Raw genomic sequence first — 19,031 nt, 5'->3', positions numbered from 1 at the left:
CCACGGAGCTGACTCCAGCCAAGGATTCAGTCCAGCGAGTTAACCATCCTCCCCCAAAGGAGAACATCATTCCTAAAAATAAATCATTGCTAATAATGTGTCACCCAGCTTCCCTGTTATGACTCTCTCCAAAAATGTCATCCTTTGCTGAAGACAAAGCAGAGCTTTCACAAGCTGCAGCGCACCTGGCAGAGCGATGAGCGCACCGTACAATTACTGGAAACAAATGCCTTTCTCTCACCTTCCCTCTCTTCAAAAGCACATGCAACAAGCTCTGAAAGTCCCCAAAGTTAAGCTCTCAACAGTAATAAATGTTTTCTTTCCTCCTGCTGTTGTTGTTGTACAAAGCAGCCTCACTTTTCAGAGCGGCACGTGACAGGAGTTGGGTCTCGCTCGCTCAGCAAACACACATTATGCAGCTGCCAGAGCTGAAAGCCTGTGTTTAATTCGTCAAAGTTTCCAACTCTTTAGAGATGTAACTCTTTTTAATGGCCCAACATCTCTGATACTTCATCTGGCAAAGAGATCCAGGTGGTTTTCCTTCCCCCCCACTCCAATGCAGATAAAAGCTTCCCCCTGTCCCCTCTGCCACCCACGCCAGGCTGGGTCTGGCTCTGCACTGCAAGCAGCAAACACAGGCACCTTCCCCCCTTCCTGGGGCTGCTGCTCTCCCAGTGCCAGCCCGAGGGCAGGGAAGGAGGGATGGCTCCTGGGAAGGTCACCTCAGCTGCCTGGCTGCGGGAGGGATGCAGAGCTGGGGACACCAGGGGGGCTGCACCACCACAGTGTGGGGCACCCGGGGGCTGGGAGAGGGGTCCCACACTCAGCTTGGTGCCACTGCAGGGACAGGGGATGGCTGGCCCTGGGAAAGGCAGCAGCAGGGGCACAGCCAGCGTGTGAAGGCACTTCCAGGCTCGTGCTCAGCAGCCAGAGGGGGGGAAGGCAAACCCCAGCCTGCTGCCTGTCCCTGCAGTTAGCTCCAGCTGCAGGGAATTCTCTGCTGCGCTCCCGGCCTCAACACCGCAGTGGAATTTGTGGTTTTCACCCAAAACACCGCTGGTGTCCCAGTGCAGGGCGGTCCAAGCAGTGGCACACGAGGCTGCAGTGATTTCCAGCTGCCCCAGGGCACGTTTACCTTGCAGATCATCTCCAGCACGTCCCTGGAGGTGTCCCCAGGCCGGATGACTGTCAGGGCAGGCTGGTTGTTGGGCAGGCAGAACCACGAGGGCGTGAAGTACTCGTGGACCCAAATGTCACAGTCGGGGTTGTGCTGGTGGACGCTGCTCAGGGCCACTTCTTTCTCCCTCTAAACAGACAAAATCCATCATGACAATGCCAGCCCAACACGGCTCCCTCTCCATCAGTAACTAGTGCATTACGTGCTGCACCAGAGCTCTTAGAGAGAAGATATTTTGCTCCTAAGCACAGGCTGAAGGCTTGTCAGGACAGGAAGCTGCAGTTTTCCCTGTGCAGGGTGGAGTGTGCCTCCTGTGCCACCCACACAGCTACACTGCTGCAGTGTGCTTCTCCTGGGCTTTCACCCTATGGCTACTGGGAATGCTAGGAATGCAACAACAAAATAGTAGGGATGAAAGCAGATTTGAATTTAAAACCGAAATGTGCAGGGTTTCTGGGCAAACCACAACAAAACTGTCGTGGGTACTCCAATGCTTAGAAATGGCAAAATAGTAAATATTTGTATTTATTCTGAATTTACTGGCTGCAAATGTGGGGGAAGGAGGCAGCTGGGGTTTTACCTTGCCATCCGGGACTGTGTCATCAAAGATCCCTTCGAGAGATTTCTTCACTGAATCCACTCCTTCTCCAAAAACCTGAGGAACAAGAGAGGGGATCTGCTTTAAACACCAACGTGACTCCCTGTGCATAGCACATGCCACGGGCAGAACAGCCTGTCTCACATCCAACATTCAAACTGAGAAATACAAACAGCCATCTCCAAACACACTGCTTGCAGAAATGTCTCATTCTTGTAGAAATTTGGGATGGGGAAAACCTTCTTCAGGGTGGGTAAGTCACATCCAGCAGCCCCTCTAACCTCTTTCTGCTCGAGCCTGTCATCCAAAACAAGAGCAAGGAGGTGTTTTCAGCAGAGAGGGGATCCCAAACACCAGGTCAGCTCACTCCAGGTGCCATTCCCTAAATACAGGAAGCGCTGTCCTGTGTCCCCCACCCCCATTCCTCACCAGGACCACTCCTCCTGAGCACAGGTGTGGCTTTACTGACACAGACACACCTTTGCACCACTCTGTCCAGACCTGGGCCCTCCACCAAGGCTTGCATGGCAGAGACCTGTGGGACCTCTCCAACAGTCCCTGCCCCTCTGCTGCAGATGCACTGGAGAAAAGGAAAATAGCAGCCTGATGGAAGAGAGGGTGAGAGGAAAAACAAGCTGGTACAGGAAGATTAGAGGCCACTTCTGCTTGGAGGTCTGTCCTGATTTCTTTGGTGGAGCTGGACTGATTTTATTTCTCTTTCTGCTGCTTTTCTCCACAGTAAAAGTGGGAAATGAACACTTCCCCACCCCTGCCAGCGCTGAGGACTCAGAAGGGCTCTGCTTCTGGCTGGATTTGAAATGACCCTGCTGCCAAAACGTACTCAGCAAACACTGAGGCACAAGGCAGTGTAACCCATCTCTAATGAAACAGGAGCTGGTAACCCAGCACGAGCAAGAGAGCCAAAACCAACAGGATTCCATGCAGGAGGAATGACCAGACAGGAATATTTGCAGCATCCACCCCAAACCAGCACAGGGCTGCATCAGAAGGGCAGGCAGGGTTGGTGCTGCAGCAGAACCCAGTAATGAGAACTGAAAAGTTCAGTTTTATAGCTCCACACCAGCACAGCTCTAGGATCAAGCTGCTGGGCTGTTAATTATTGCCTGGCTAAAATGAAGCAGGGACCAGGCAGGATGGAAAAGGTCTCTGCCTTTTGGGGATTTACAGCTGGTGGCTCCCAATAGGCAACACTTTGCACAAGTGAGGAAAATGTGTTCAGGCACTGCATTTAGACACTCTGCTGCTTCCTGAAAACCTGAAATTTTTACAACTCTTTCCACAATTACTTTCCTGTAACCTGGAACAGAATCCCTCTCCTCGCCTGTGCTGGGGAGGAGTGAGGGGGGCAGGAGCAGGGGAGGCAGCGTGAAGAATGCAATTATCTCCACTGAAAGGAAAAACAAAAGTGGGGGGAAAAAACAGGTCTGAAAACACAGCACAGGCAGGATCCCAGCTCAGACAAGGGATTTGGGGCAAGTAAATACAAAGCAACGGCATCAGCACAAGGAACTGGGAACGTGCTCTTGGAGCTGCATTCCAGCCAAGCCCTGGGCTTCTGCTCAGCCTCTAAATATCAGGTGAACTTTCAGTGTCTCGCTCCAAACAGGCTCATCATCCTCTGCTGAGCAAAACAAAACACCCGCTGCTGCTGGAACAGACAGCACAAGAAATCACAGGGCACAGAACAGCGTGTGTCCCCAGCCTTCCTCCCCACAAGAAGCGAGAGAAGAGAAAGAAAGGCAGAGCCTACATTTCCTGCAATTAGATGAGGTATGGCTCTCAAAAAGTGAAAGCTGCAATTAGGGATGTTTGGAAAGAATAACAAGGAAGCACCTTCCTACCACACTGGAGCACGTTTTCTAGAGAAAGATCTGGGCAGTGACTGGGTGGAAACTGCACAACTTCTGCTTTCTTAAAAATCTGGAGCAGAACAGGGAGTGTCCCAACTAAATGCAAAGCTTCTTGTCACTTCAGGAAGTTTCCACCAAACTCAGCTACGTTTAAATCATTGTACACTCATCATTTTAAATTAAAAATAACCAAACAAGTCTGGATTGCTTTGGGGTTTTTTCTCTCCAAAGCTGTGTCTGTTTTACACTGCTGCTTTGTTGCTCCTGAGATTAGGGAGGCCACCTGCAGGAAAAGCAGAAGGAGCAGAAATACAACAACAGAATTCAGCTAAAGAAAAGGGCAAATTCCAAGCCTTTGGTAGGAGCTGCTGTGCCCTGATGTGCAGCTGCAGTCCCTGGTTTTGGAGGGGATGAGGAATGCCATGACTCTGCGCCGGTGCGAGCTGCGTTCAGCCCGCTACCAAACCACCCTGCGAAGAACACCTCCCCAAACTCTTACCTGGTTAATGCTGGGCCTCCCCTGCTTCTTCTTCGAGGTAGTGTCCAGCCCCCAGAGAGAAGAAAACCTGCTCCTCCTCTTGCTGGCAGACCTGGACATGGCCTGTGTCCTCCTCCTCACTCCCGACTCCCCGGTGCGCGCCGCCACCTGTCAATGGCACGCGGCTTCAGCCCCAGAGCTGCAGCCCCCCAGCACACAGCCCTCCCCGCTGGGGGTCTGGGAGAAAAGGCAAATCCCATGGCAGCCCGGGTTCTCACTGCTGGCACAGCGGGGATGCTGCCAGGCTGCTGCCTTCTCACTGCAAATCAACTCATTTCTGCCAACATCCAGTGCCAAATATTGAAATGGATGGTGCACACCACCTCCGTCATTTTTGGTATTTAATGGAACATATTTTGAAGGAGCCTAACCATCATCAAGCAAAACCTCAACACCAGTGAAGGGTTTGGGGTTTTTCTTTTCTTTTCTTTTTCTTTTCCTAGAAAGGTTTCAAAGCTGGACATGTGAAATCTGAGATTTCCAAACTTATCTGTTGCTTCCCAAAAACCCGGTCTTCCTCTTTGCCCTTTCCTGTGGAAACACTCTGGGCATCCTGGTGCTGACTCAGGAGTGCAGCAAGGCCAGATAAAGGCTTGCAGGGAGCTCATGGCATTTAAGCCTGCACTTCCTTAAAGATAAGTGACATCTGAAGGATTGAGCAAGGCACAGGAAGGGGAAAAGTGAGCTGAAATGACCCTTCCCATCAGAGCAGTGTCAGCTGCTCTGCAACAAAATGCCCCGTGGCAACAAGAGACATTGCCTTGACTGAGCCCAGCTATCTGGGGAGCTCTGGAGGAGAGCAGTGGGACATCACTCAGGGCTGAAGAGTTCAGGCCCAAAAAAACAATCTGTCAAAGCAGATTTCCCACGTGGAGGTGGCCTGGGGAGAGGAGCTCCTCTCCTGCCAAAAAGGGAGCGGTAGGGAATGGCAGGGCACAGACAGACAGACAGACCCACCCTGCTGACTGCACCTCCTGGAACACCTCAGGGCTGCATTCCCAGAGCAGCAGAATGGCCCTGGGAACAGCCACGTCCCTGAGGGATGTCCCCAGCTGAGGAACTGGAGGATGCAGCACGTCCAAAACTACAGTGGGATGGACAGAGGGAGCTGTGTGAGGAATGGGGGCTCTCCTTGGGAAACGGGGGGAAACCCAGCAAAAGGAGAACTTCACCACCACAGCAACACCTCCATGTCCGCAGCCTGGACTGCGAGAGGCTCCACAGCTGTACCTGGACATTCATGCAGAGCCACCTGGGCAACTCAGCACATCCTTGGATGAATGTACAGAGCAACACCTTCAGGGGACTTGGGCCATGGAATCACAGAATCATTTGGGATGGAGGGGACCTTAAAGCCCATCCCAGTCCACCCCTGCCACGGCAGGGACACCTTCCACTGTCCCAGGCTGCTCCAAGCCCCATCCACCCTGGCCTGGGACACTTCCAGGCATCCAGGGGCAGCTTCTCTGGGTAAATTCCCTTCCTGAAACTTGAGTTAAGGCTCCTAACATGAGGCTGCATTTCCTCACGTTCCTGGGGGCAAAGGAGGACATGAGAGTTTGCTGAGAGGAGAAGAAAACACGTGTCTCTTCCAACACAACATTTTCCAAACATATTTTTTCCCTTGGCTCTCCAGAGACACCAGCATGAAGAGGCAGACTGTTTTTCAGGCTAACGCTCAGTGCTTTGCTTGATGTGAAAAAAAAAAAAAAAAAGCATAAATGCAAATTACAGCCCGCCACTTAAAAAATATAATAAATCCACCAGCAATTAGCAGGATGATGACGCTAATCTTTTCATATAGGAAAGAATAAAAACGCCCCTGACTGAATTACAGCTCTGCATTCAACTGAAGGCTACAGCTGACATCTACGAGACAACAGTGGAGCTCAGCTATTTCTGTGAACCTCCAGGAGCCCAAGCCGAGACTACAAGAACTTGATTCAAATTCGTTAAGACCCCACCGCTTTGCAAAACATTTCTCTGTACTTTTAAGAGCTGAGTTGTTACAGTACTTAAATTTAAACGATCATGACTTTTAAGAGCTGGGCTGTTACAGTACTTAAATTTAAACAATCATGACTTGTAAGAGCTGGGCTGTTACAGTACTTAAATTTAAACAACCATTATTTGCCACACCATAGGCAGCACATTTGTGGAACATCAAGTGCTGATGACCAGAGACCAACTGGTCGGTAGCTGGAATAATTGGAATAAAGTCAGAAATGCCCAAGAAGGTCTCAGCCAGCACATGCTGAGGGCTTCAGAATGGCTCCCACTGACTTCGTGGGATGTGTGGATCACTCCTGAGTCTGCGGACACTTGAGATGAGCCTAGATGTGTTTCTGGCGGAAATCCCAAATGACACATCTAGGACAGACACAGCTCTTCCCCAAGGCCGTGGCAGCAAGCAGCTGTTCCCTCAGCCAGCAGCATCTCCTGCAGGCCAGCTGGCAGAGCCCTGCCCACTCACCAGGGCGTGGAAGGAGGACACGGAGAAGATGCCCAGGCGGCCCATGGCCACCTTGGTGGGGCGGCTGGCGAAGGCCAGCAGGCGCTTGGGGTTGGGCAGCTCCCCGCCCTGCAGGCTGGCCAGGTAACAGCGGTACCGGAACAGGTCCATCTGGAACTGCTCCAGGTTCTGCTCCCACACGAAGATCTGCAGGGGAGAACAGGGAGAACAGGCTGCTAAGAGCATTGGAAAAACTCCCGGTGACACACCGGTGCTGATCTCACCCAACAAACCCCGACTGCTGATTTTCCCCATTCCCAACCCACCAAAGGATGCAAATAGCTAAAAGAGTTTTGATTAGATGGAAAACAACTTTTTCTACGTTTGTGGCAAAAGTCTCCTCCTGGGACAGCTGCCTCTTTGATACAATGCTAATTAACAGGATTCAATTTTCATTTTTAATTTTCTTTGTATTTCCAGGATTCTCTGCTCAGCAGTCCCTTAAGAGGCTTCTTTCATGCATCAAGAGCATCTGAGGAACCACAAGAGCAAACCTCACCAAACTCCAGGCACAGGGCATCCTAAATCAGCAGCCACAGCAGCAGCAGCTTTGCTGTGAGCAACAACAGAGCTTGAAAAAGTGCCATGCACTGGGGATAATTAATCTGATCAGTGGAAGAGTGCTGTAATCAGCCTATGGAAGGACTTATTTAAATAATTCAAATAGCTTATAGGAAACAGTTTCAAAGCATGCAGACAAACTCAGTTACATAAAGAGAGAGACTGCTCTGCCCTCTCACTGTGACTGACAGCTTTGAGTGCAGCTCTTTAGCCTCTCCCTCCCTTTTCTCCCCCATTTCCCCTTCTCACGGGCTTCCAGGGGGTACAAACCCCTTTAGCTGAGCCCCAGCCACTTCCCCCCATGCTTTGATTACAGGCACACTTGACAGCCGTGGTAGGAGAGCTCCAAATGAGGGAAGCAGCAGCCGTATGTTAAGTTTCCCAAAATAAGGTGCTGCTGCAGCAGCGGGGGAGACATCTGCTCGAGGCTCTCTCCTCCTGAAACCCAGCCATGCTGTCCACTTGAAGGCAGCAGCAGCAGGCCCAGGGGAGCCAGGGATGCAGCCACGGGGTCAAGGCAGGCCCTTGTGACAAGAAGAAACCAGGCATGGCTTCTTCAGCCCAGCTGCCAGCAGAAGCAGCAGCCTCTGGCACAGTGAAAGCAGCAGCAGTGTTTGTTGGTGTGTGAACAGCTGCTCCCCAAGGCATCCTCCATCCATGGCCTGGCAGCCTCCTGCTATCCAAATCTCCTGGAGGCCAGCAGAAGACAGCCCGTGCTGGACCTTAGTGGAGCAATGGTGCAGCTAAGGCAGCAGCACAGCTCCCCTGCTCCCACCTGCTCCACGGAGCTTGGATCAACCTCTCAAAGGCCTTAAACCCTCGCTAGGGACTTTTGAGCCTACCTGATCCAGTATGGTCTTCTTCTTCTTGGAGTCTGTCACGGAGGACAGCTGCATTTCCCCCATTTTCTTCATCTTCTCGTCCATGTCGATCTTCTGCTCCAGCTTTTTGATCTCAGTCTTGAGCAGCTTGAGCGTGTCCTCCTTGTGGTGCTGCCGTGCCACGGCGGTGGCGCAGGCTGAGTGGATCGCCGTGATCCAGTTCTCCAGCTCCGTCTGGCTGCACGTCTGCAAGGGGCACAGCAGCTCAGCATCCTCCTCCAAACCCACTGCAGATTAAACTCCAAGGAGGTTCCTCTCCCTTTCATCTCGAGATTCAAAGCCTTAAATCCACTTATATATACCCCCATCATCCCTAAGCAGGACATGTTTAACTTGGCACCAAGCACTTGGAAGGACACCTCTATGCGTGCTTTGCAGCTGGGGGTGCTTCCCAGCAAGGCCTCAGCAATGACCTCCCTGGCCATCATTTCCAGCTTGGCATTTAACCGTGGTTTTAAACTGCAGCTCCTCAAGGCAGGGAATGCACCAGCGCTGTGCTCTTCCCAGGATGGAGAGCTTTCCTGGCATGCAGAGTTAACAGTAAATTAATGGCAGCAAACGTGACCATGAGTATCAGTGGCTTTACTGGGGTGCACAGACAAACAAGCTTTCTGTTTCTGAAGGTCCCAAAGCACTCTCTGAAGACACCCCTGTTACCACTAAAGGCAGGCTCATCCTCGCTTCCACAGCTCTGCACTGTCCCTTCCCAAGCATGGATATGGCAGTTTGGGAAAAGGGAACATTTCTCCTTGTTGAAAGTGCCCAAGGCCAGGCTGGACAGGCCTTGGAGCAACCTGGGACAGTGGAAGGTGTCCCTGCCCATGGCAGGGTGTGGAACTGGATAATCTTTAATGTCCCTTCCAGCCCAAACCAGTCCATGAGACACCAGGCTGGAGCACAGGACACCAGTACTACTTTCTGGAAGAGAACTACTCTGATTAGAGGCTTTTGACACAAAAAGAAGAATCTTTCCAGATTCTTCTTTCCAGATTTTTGAATAAAGGCAACATTCTTAGGCCTTTTACTGACCTCCATTCCTTTTTACAGCAGGTCATGAAACAAACTTTGCAGCCAGCTCAGGGTTGCAGAGGACTTTGTGTGAGCGTCAGCCTGTGGCAATAATCACACTGGTATTTGGCTGGAAAAGCAGCAAGGTGCCAAACCACCTCGTTCTAATTAAACTTTCTGATGATGCCTGATCTATTAATAGACAGCCCAGCACGACTTCTCCATTTGCTGGAGAAGATGAGGAAGGTCATCTTCGCTGAGGTCACAACCAGCAGCCAAGGATGAAGCTAAGGAGGGCTTTCCCAGAGAGGCCCAGCTGGGCTTCACACTGCTGCTCCCCAAACTCTGGGACACAAATGTGTCCCAGAAAGACACCACTTTCCTCACTCAGGCTAGAAACAGGATCTACTGCAGAAGGACTGAACTCCTCCTTCCCAAAGCCCTTGCCTCCAGCTGGCACTGCCCCCAGGATGTGGCTGAGAGTGGCCAGGCTCTCTGCCCAGGCTGCAGCACCTGCAAGCTCCCATTGCACTGCTGAGGGCACTGGAACCCCCCTTGCTGAGGAATGTCTGCTGGAAACACAGGAATTATTTGCCATAACAGCAGACATTTTGCCCAGTCAGGTGCTGAAACCTCATCCCCAGCACAGAAGAGATCAGCGCTGGACTTAGAATGAGCTTTGTTAACTCCTAGCAAAATCCTAACAGCGTTTGTTATCTTATTAAATTTCAAAGTATTATCTGCATACCATTAGATTCATTTTTCTTTTTTGATTCCTGGGAAGAGGGAGGGAAAAAAGGGTCTGGAGTGGATTTTACCCCCCTTGAGTTGAGCAGGGATGGGAATGGCTGCCCTTCCCGAGGGGAAGGACACACCACCAAGCTGCGAACACCTCGTGGTGCCACAAGCTGCTGTGAGCTGCTGGCACACGCGTGTGCCATGTGCCAGGGTTTGTGTGGGCACAGCCAGAGCTGCCTGAGCCACGTGGGAGGGATGGGATGTCTCTGGCTGCAGTGCCCAGGGTGTGTGGGATCCCTGCTTTCCCTCGCACAGCACACAAACAGCCCCTGCAGGGCTGTGCCTCCCCTTGCCAACCCCTGCTGCAGCTCTGGGCTGGCTGTGGGGCACAGCAGCCACTGCTCGGAGCATCCCCTCCTCCTGCCCTGCTTCCCTGGCAGAAGGCACACATCACACAACGTTTCTGCCAACAGAAATGACTGGGTTTTGCTTGAAAAGGCTCCGTTTTGCTTCCTCCCTACACAAACACCTTCCTGAGGCACAATGACAGCGGGGTCTGGGGGAATAAGCTTTGGGGTGAGTCCGGGAGCCCACAGAAAAAACACAGAGGGATTCTTTGTAAGGACATGCAGGGACGGGACACAGGGAGTGGCTTCTCACTGCCAGAGGGATTTTGGGAAGGGATTCCTCCCTGTGAGGGTGGGCAGGCACTGGCACAGGGTGCCCAGAGCAGCTGTGGCTGCCCCTGGGTCCCTGGAAGACTCCAAGGCCAGGCTGGACAGGGCTTGGATTAACATGGGACAGTGGAAGGTGTCCCTGCCATGGCAGGGGTGGAACAAGGTGATCTTTAATGTCCCCTCCAACCCAGGCCATTCTGTGGCTCTATGATTCCCTCTCACCTGGAGGAAGGTCTCCAGGTGCCAAAATACTCATCCCCTTCCCAGGGAAAACGTGAAGGAGAGAGGGACAGGGCAGTACTACAGAAGGAAAAATCCTGTTGAGGTGGCAGAGAAGTTAGTCCACAAAAAAAGATGTTTTTTTTCAATCAGACACCCAATCCCTCCAGGAATCAGAAGGGCTTTTCTTTTTGCACCACTTTGAGAACCCAGCCCTTTGCAAGGACCTACAATACAGTATAAATTTAGTTTTTTGCTCTGGAATAGAGGAGAGTGTTGATGTGGGGACACATCCTGCCCCAGAGTAGCTTCTGGCTTAAGAAGGAAAGAAACTCCATTGGAAAGAGAAATGAAGGAATTCCTCCATGAAGAAAACTGAATCACAAGTGGAGGAAATGCACTCAACCTCAGCACGTGCTGCCAATTGCAAATAACAGAATGTCCCACCCCACTTAGTGACAACTTGACATAAGAAAGGGGATGGCAACCTAAAAATCACTCAGGGAAGCAGTGGTTACCAAATGACAGAAATCTTTTCAAGTGAAACACATCAGCTAATCTATGGTCTTTGATGAAAGTCCTGGGATTTAATTTTTTCTAAATGTACCTAGCGAAATTGAGACATTTCTATTTCCTGATTTAAAACCAAAGCCTGCACTTCCAGTATCCTCTGGGGCAGCAGCAAGGTGTGTGAACAAAGGGCTGCTGGATTTTGCAGCCCCTCCAGACATCCCCTTGCACTTCCAGCTGCTCCTGCTCTTGTCAGCCCCCCGAGCCTCCCTGCAAGGCCCTCCTTTGACACAGAGAGTGGCACAGCACTTTTAGTGCCCAGCTGCATGTCCTGTGGGGTGACTGGCTTGGTCTATGTGTTCCAATCGTGCTGCCCAACCACTTTTTGCAGGGATGCAAGAGCATTTCTCCATTCTTTGCTCCAGCCATCCACACAAGAGGGGTCCAGCCAGTTATTAAAAAAGCAGATTTGACACCGATCACGTTCACCTCACGTCCTTCCTCTAGTGCTGCCAAAGAAAACCCCAAACCTCCTGCAGCCAGCAGTACTTCCCACCCACCTCAGCCACAGCTAGATGCCCTCCTCGCTGGGAGGCAGAAAGAAACTTTGCAGGAGCCAACCTGGAAGAGGAAAGCGTCGCCAAGGGAGTTGCTGAGGCAGAAGACAAAGTCCTTCTTGGGGTGCTCGGGCACGGCCTGCACGATGCTGTTCTCCACCCAGACGGCGTGCTTGGGGATGCTGTTGTGGTCGATGCCAGACCTGCCGTCCGTCTCGTAGAAGAACAACGTGCAGCCTGCAGGAGACAGCGAGCAGCACCTTCAGGGGCTCTGCTGGTTTTGGTGAGCTGTGAGCCCTGACCCCGGGCTGTTTGGCTCACCCTGAGCTTTGTTCTCTCTGGGACTGCCAACGCAGAAAGTCACGGGCAGTAAAATACACTCCCAGATGAGAAACGTCATAAGAAATCACCAATTTGGCGTTGTCCATGGCCACCCCACCACGCAGGGCGAGATCCTGGTCCCCAGGGGGTGACAGCCAGCTGGGAGCAGACAGGCCCCCGGGCATGCCCCAGCCTCTGCAGCTGCAGCTCCCCCAAGGCAAAGATCAAGCCATTTAATTACTGGATGCAGACAGCAACTGGAATTAAGTAGCTGGGATGAGCTGTGCTTGCTGAAAAGCAGATGGACAAAAAAACTTAGCTGGGGCCAGCAAACAACCTGCTCGGTGTTACAAAATGATCTTTACAATCCTCCCCGGGAAGGAAAACAAAGTGAAGAGCAAGGGTGCAATTTGGGAGATTCCAAAAAGAAAAGGGTCTCCTCCCCTCCCACCTGCCCACACTGCCTCCAGTTGTTTACAGGCTGGCACGTAGTTGCTGTGCCACTACTGGAAAGGGATGCTCTGGTCACTGGAAAAGGATGCTCCAGCCTCACAGAAAACAATTTGCAGCCAAACAATGGCTGTTCACTTCAAAGCCCGGTTAAACACTGCCAGTATCAAGGCACAGCAATCCAAGGAGTTAACACTCCACTTGAGCCAAAGCACTTCAAAACAACATCACTCCCCTGCTCATCCTTCCCCTTTATTCCCCCAGATGGCCCTTTGTTCGCCAGCTCCTCACAGCAAGACCTTCCTGCCCCCTCCCAGGAGACCAGGGCTGCCCCTCACCTCCCTTCTCCTCTCCCCCTTCCCCAGCCCTCCAGGACCCCAAGGAAGAGCTGGCTCCAAACTTTGCCGCTGGCTTTAAAATAGCGCTGCAAATTAAAACAAACAAGCTCTCTAGGAAGAGCTCTCTGCGGGGAGGGCAGGGTTTGACCACTCTGAGCCTTCTGGGTGAGCCCACCCAGAGCAGGGGACACAGCTCTGCCTCTGCTGGCCCTGGCCACAGCACAGCAGAGGGAGGCTGGTCCCAAAGCTGGGGCTGCCCGTTTCCCTGCTGATGAAGCACAAGATGAGTTTATGAGCATGTGCTCAGCAGCAACTGCAACAATCCAGAGAGGAGAGTCTGTGGCCCAGGCAGCTGAGGAGGCAACAGGGCAGCTGGGTGCCCACCATGGGGTGGGTGACACGGCCAGAGCCACATGCCAGCATCGGTGACCAACCACAGCTTCCCGTCCACCCCGCAAACGTGCTGCAACCCTGGGTGTTTGTACTCATGAGGCACCTCTCGGGGAAGGAGAGGTACAGGAGGGATGCAGAGCATGGCACAGCCCCTGTGTGAACACCAGCCCCTGCCACCACCAGCCCCCCAACTTCGTGTGCCTGCAGGGGCACACAGGTACTCACCCAGCTGTCAGCAAGCCAGGGACACCTTCTCCAAGGGAACACCCAGGTGGTGCCAACAGGGCTCCCAGCAAGGCATGAACCCCACTGCTGTGCCTTGGGGTGCCTACACACGTGCCATCACTGAGCCCATCAGCAACCACCACGTAAAACCTCTGGAGAACAGCAGGGCCACTTCCCCACACTTCATGTCAACTGAAGGTCACAGCAGCTTCTCTTAGGAGTCCCTGGTTTGGCCACCCTATAGGACACACCCATGCCCACTCTCCCTGCCCCTCTCAGTGACACCCAGAGTGCCCACCTGGGTAAACCCATGCCCACTCTCCCTGCCCCTCTCAGTGACCCCCAGAGTGCCCACCTGGGTACACCCCTGCCCCTCTCCGTGACACCCAGAGTGCCCACCTGGGTATACCCCTGCCCATTCTCCCTGCCCCTCTCAGGGACACCCAGAGTGCCCCTGTCCCTCTCAGTGCCACCCAGAGTGCCCCCCTGGGTACACACCCCTGCCCCCCCTCCCTGCGCCGCTCAGGGACACCCAGAGAGCCCACCTGGGTGCACCCATGCCCACTCTCCCGGCACCGCTCAGGGACCCCCAGAGTGCCCCTGTGCCTCTCAGTGAAACCCAGAGTGCCCGCCTGGGTACACCCAGGCCCCTCTCAGTGACGCCCAGAGTGCCCACCTGGGTACCCCCATGCCCGCTCTCCCTGCACCGCTCAGGGCCACCCAGAGTGCCCCCCTGGGTACACCCATGCCCACTCTCCCTGCACCGCTCAGGGACACCCAGAGTGCCCCTGTACCTCTCAGTGACACCCAGAGCGCCCACCTGGGTACACCCCCGCCCACTCTCCCTGTCCCTTTCAGTGACACCCAGAGCGCCCACCTGGGTACACCCCCGCCCACTCTCCCTGTCCCTTTCAGTGACACCCAGAGCGCCCACCTGGGTACACCCCCGCCCACTCTCCCTGTCCCTTTCAGTGACACCCAGAGCGCCCACCTGGGTACACCCCCGCCCACTCTCCCTGTCCCTTTCAGTGACACCCAGAGCGCCCACCTGGGTACACCCCCGCCCACTCTCCCTGTCCCTTTCAGTGACACCCAGAGCGCCCACCTGGGTACACCCCCGCCCACTCTCCCTGTCCCTTTCAGTGACACCCAGAGCGCCCACCTGGGTACACCCCCGCCCACTCTCCCTGTCCCTTTCAGTGACACCCAGAGCGCCCACCTGGGTACACCCCCGCCCACTCTCCCTGTCCCTTTCAGTGACACCCAGAGCGCCCACCTGGGTACACCCCCGCCCACTCTCCCTGTCCCTTTCAGTGACACCCAGAGCGCCCACCTGGGTACACCCCCGCCCACTCTCCCTGTCCCTTTCAGTGACACCCAGAGCGCCCACCTGGGTACACCCCCGCCCACTCTCCCTGTCCCTTTCAGTGACACCCAGAGCGCCCACCTGGGTACACCCCCGCCCACTCTCCCTGTCCCTTTCAGTGACACCCAGAGCGCCCACCTGGGTACACCCCCGCCCACTCTCCCTGTCCCTTTCAGTGACACCCAGAGCGCCCACCTGGGTACACCCCCGCCCACTCTCCCTGTCCCTTTCAGTGACACCCAGAGCGCCCACCTGGGTACACCCCCGCCCACTCTCCCTGTCCCTTTCAGTGACACCCAGAGCGCCCACCTGGGTACACCCCCGCCCACTCTCCCTGTCCCTTTCAGTGACACCCAGAGCGCCCACCTGGGTACACCCCCGCCCACTCTCCCTGTCCCTTTCAGTGACACCCAGAGCGCCCACCTGGGTACACCCCCGCCCACTCTCCCTGTCCCTTTCAGTGACACCGAGAGTGCCCACCTGGACACCCCCCTGCCCATCTCCCCGTACCTTTCAGCGACACCCAGTAGTGCTTCCACTTCCTGCGCGTGGCCGACTCCACCTTCTTGTTCTTCTTGTGCACCAGGAAGTTTTTGACGGCCAGGGCGCCGGCCTTGCGCACGGTGCCCTGCGCGGCGCTCAGCAGGATGTCGGACTGCCCGGGGGAGCTGAGCGTGCCGCTGCTCTGCTCGTCGCTCAGGGCCGAGCCCGCCTCCTCCAGGTGCTCGCTGTTGGCCGTGCTCATCTCCAGCTCGCGGCGGAAGTTCTCGTAGACGCCCTGGCGCAGCCCGTCGCCCGCCGAGCTGCTGCCGCTGTCGCTGCCCACGAAGGCGCGGCCGGCGGGCGGCGAGTAGCTGGCCGTGGTGGCGTTGGAGCGCCGCGACAGCAGCTCCGTGTCCGTGGCAGCGCCCTCGATGCCGCTGTCCGTGAACTCGCTGCCCTCGCCCGCGTGGACGTCCTGCTTGGGAGAGAGACACGGGGTGAGGGGAGAGCTCGGCCAAGAGCCCGGGTGCACCGCGGTTTTTCACGCCTCCATTTTTGCTGGCGATGGAAATCCCTCGTCTCTTCTTGTCCCTAAGGCAAACAAGTGGAGGAAAAGGTGGGGCGGTGACAAACAGGCACTGTCCACCTTGGAGAGAAGGTAGAGGAAAAGGTGGCATGGTGACAGACAGGCACTGTCCACCTTGGAGAGAAGGGTGGAAGAAAAGGTGGCATGGTGACAGACAGGAACTGGCCACCTTGGAGAGAAGGGGGGAAGAAAAGGGGGCGTGGTGACAGATACTGTCCCCCTTGGAGAGAAGGGTGGAGGAAAAGGTCGCATGGTGACAGACAGGAACTGGCCACCTTGGAGAGAAGGGGGGAAGAAAAGGGGGCGTGGTGACAGATACTGTCCCCCTTGGAGAGAAGGGTGGAGGAAAAGGTCGCATGGTGACAGACAGGCGCTGTCCACCTTGGGGAGAAGGGTGGAAGAAAAGGTGGCGTGGTGACAGATACTGTCCACCTTGGAGAGAAGGTGGAGGAAAAGGTGGCATGGTAACAAACAGATACTGTCCACCTTGGAGAGAAGGTGGAGGAAAAGGTGGGGGGTGACAAACAGGCGCTGTCCAGCTTGGAGAGAAGGGTGGAGGAAAAGGTGGCATGGTGACAAACAGATACTGTCCAGCTTGGAGAGAAGGGTGGAGGAAAAGGTGGCATGGTGACAGATACTGTCCACCTTGGAGAGAAGGGTGGAGGAAAAGGTGGGGGGGGTGACACACAGATACTGTCCACCTTGGAGAGAAGGGTGGAGGAAAAGGTGAGGGGTGACAGACAGATACTGTCCACCTTGGAGAGAAGGTGGAGGAAAAGGTGGCATGGTGACAGATACTGTCCACCTTGGAGAGAAGGTGGAGGAAAAGGTGGGGGGGTGACACACAGCTGCTGTCCACCTTGGAGAGAAGGTGGAGGAAAAGGTGGCATGGTGACAAACAGCTGCTGTCCACCTTGGAGAGAAGGTGGAGAAAAAGGTGGCATGGTGACAAATAGCTGCTGTCCAGCTTGGAGAGAAGGTGGAGAAAAAGGTGGCATGGTGACAAATAGCTGCTGTCCAGCTTGGAGAGAAGGGTGGAGGAAAAGGTGGCATGGTGACAGACAGGCGCTGTCCACCTTGGAGAGAAGGGTGAAGCTGCCCCATGCATTTCCCTCCAGTTTTCAACATTTAGCATCTCACAGCTCCAGGGCTGTACTTCCCCGACTGCTGCAGGAGTCCTTGTGGGTCCAACACTTTGCCTTTAGGGCATCTAAGGCAAGATTCCTTTCTCCTGGAGACAAACAGCTGGAGGAAAAGGTGAGGTGGAGGCAGAGCTTCCAGCACAGGTTAGGAAAGACCAGTCCCGCATACACCACTCCAGGTGGTGCCTCCACGGCCTTGGCAATTTGGAATATAAGATGCAGCATCATCTGTTTACATTAAGCCAAGTTAACGGTGCTAAAGGTTTTGCAAAAGGAGAACATATGGCAGCAAAAACTGGCAGTGTCGAGAAAAGCAGCGCCCAACCTACGCGTTTTGAGGAGAAAACATTGATATTGTGCATTCACACCTACAGCTGAACACACATTTCAGACACCCCAAGGCTGACCTTTGAAAATTATGCAACCAAAAAGGCTCTTATTTTTCTTTTCCTCCTGACAGGTTAATGTGGCTGAGATTATTTCTGTTCTCATCACAAACTGCAATGATGGGCCATGTGATGCTCCCCACCAAATCCCACAGACCCTTCCTGGTCCCCAAGAACTTGCAGTGCCAGGATCAGAAGAGACAAGAATACAGACAATTGGAGCAAGACAGGAGAAAACCCCACTGAACTGGGGTTTTGAAGGCTGTGACTCAGCCTGGCCCCTGCCACAAGGCTCATCCTCCCAGGAGATGCCCATCACCACTTTGGTATCTACAGGCATCTGTAGCAGATTTCAGAGGACGAATGAAGGCCAAACTCTGTGAATAGAAACAAATATTTTAGGTACTTGAGCAAAGTGGATTCAAAGAAGCGAGGAATATGGCCAACAGGAAGGAATTTCAACCTCAACCTCTCCTGCAAGAGCAGCTACTTCTTGATTCACAAGTTAAAAAAAAAAAAGGGGTCTTTGAGAAGAGGTAGCAGAATGGAGTATTTATTTTGAGAGAAAACAAGCTTCCAGATGTTGGTTCAAGCACCAGTTTTCTTTGTATCCAAGAGCAGCTCTGTGGAAACAAAGAAACCCTCCATCAGCTCAGCGTGAAACCATCCTCCTGCGGAGCAGGGGCTGCACGGAGAGCTCAGGGGCAGGGCAAGGGCTGACTAACTTTCCAGGCATTAATTTGCAGTGGATGGGCCCGCTCTTTACAAACACCGCTTCCCCAGGGACGCTCGGAGTCCAGCTGGAAGAAGCAGCACTTCCTTCCCCGCTCAGGAACGCAGCCCCGCTGGCCCTTTATGTGATTTATTTATTTATTTGTGTGATTTTTGTGATTTAATGCAGCTCACGGTGACAGACGGGCTGCTCCGGCCAGGCCCTGCTGCTCCACGTGGGGATGGGCTGAGCAGGGTTCCTGGAAGGACAGCCCTGCCCCACCCAGAGCAGCGCTCACAGCCACACGTGCATCCTGCTCTTCCAAGGTTTTGGGAAGCCAATTTCCTTCACACTGACAGGCAACGGGTTTAGACTGGATATTGGGAATGAGGTGGGTGGGCAGGCCCTGGCACAGGGTGCCCAGAGCAGCTGTGGCTGCCCCCTGGATCCCTGGCAGTGCCAAGGCCAGGCTGGATGGGGCTTGGATTAACCTGGGACAGTGGGAGGTGTCCCTGCCATGGCAGGGGCGGCACGGGATGAACTTTAAGGTCCCTTCCACCCGAACAATCCTGTGATTCCATGATTCTATGCTCTACAAAAAGTACACAGTTAGTTCCAAAATCTTAGCCGATGTAACTTTTAGGAAGCATATCTCATGCTCTAGTTAAAATGAGTTGATTTAAGAAAACAAACAACTACCAGAACAGACTTGAGGGAGACAGGATTTGTAAGGCTACAGCCTGTGCAGATGACCTCGGTGAGACATTGTTTTAACTGCATCA

The 19,031-nt window shown here is 53.9% G+C and overlaps 1 protein-coding gene across 1 annotated transcript in view; it reads right to left on the bottom strand.

Annotated features, from left to right (window-relative positions):
• Positions 1 to 19,031, bottom strand: part of TIAM1 (TIAM Rac1 associated GEF 1) — a 101,389-nt gene that overhangs the window by 43,568 nt on the left and 38,790 nt on the right. The window contains exons 3-9 of the mRNA XM_041400146.1: positions 15,451 to 15,898; positions 11,912 to 12,084; positions 8,100 to 8,324; positions 6,658 to 6,843; positions 4,146 to 4,292; positions 1,758 to 1,832; positions 1,136 to 1,306 (exon numbers count right to left, since the gene is read on the bottom strand). Coding sequence (XP_041256080.1) covers positions 1,136 to 1,306; positions 1,758 to 1,832; positions 4,146 to 4,292; positions 6,658 to 6,843; positions 8,100 to 8,324; positions 11,912 to 12,084; positions 15,451 to 15,898 — 1,425 coding nt within the window. The remainder of the gene's footprint in view (positions 1 to 1,135; positions 1,307 to 1,757; positions 1,833 to 4,145; positions 4,293 to 6,657; positions 6,844 to 8,099; positions 8,325 to 11,911; positions 12,085 to 15,450; positions 15,899 to 19,031) is intronic.

This window comes from Onychostruthus taczanowskii, unplaced genomic scaffold (genome assembly GCF_017590055.1).
Source record: "Onychostruthus taczanowskii isolate IOZ18803 unplaced genomic scaffold, ASM1759005v1 scaffold172, whole genome shotgun sequence".
Classification (NCBI taxonomy): Eukaryota; Metazoa; Chordata; class Aves; order Passeriformes; family Passeridae; genus Onychostruthus; species Onychostruthus taczanowskii.
This window is presented reverse-complemented; position numbering and strand designations above follow the sequence as displayed.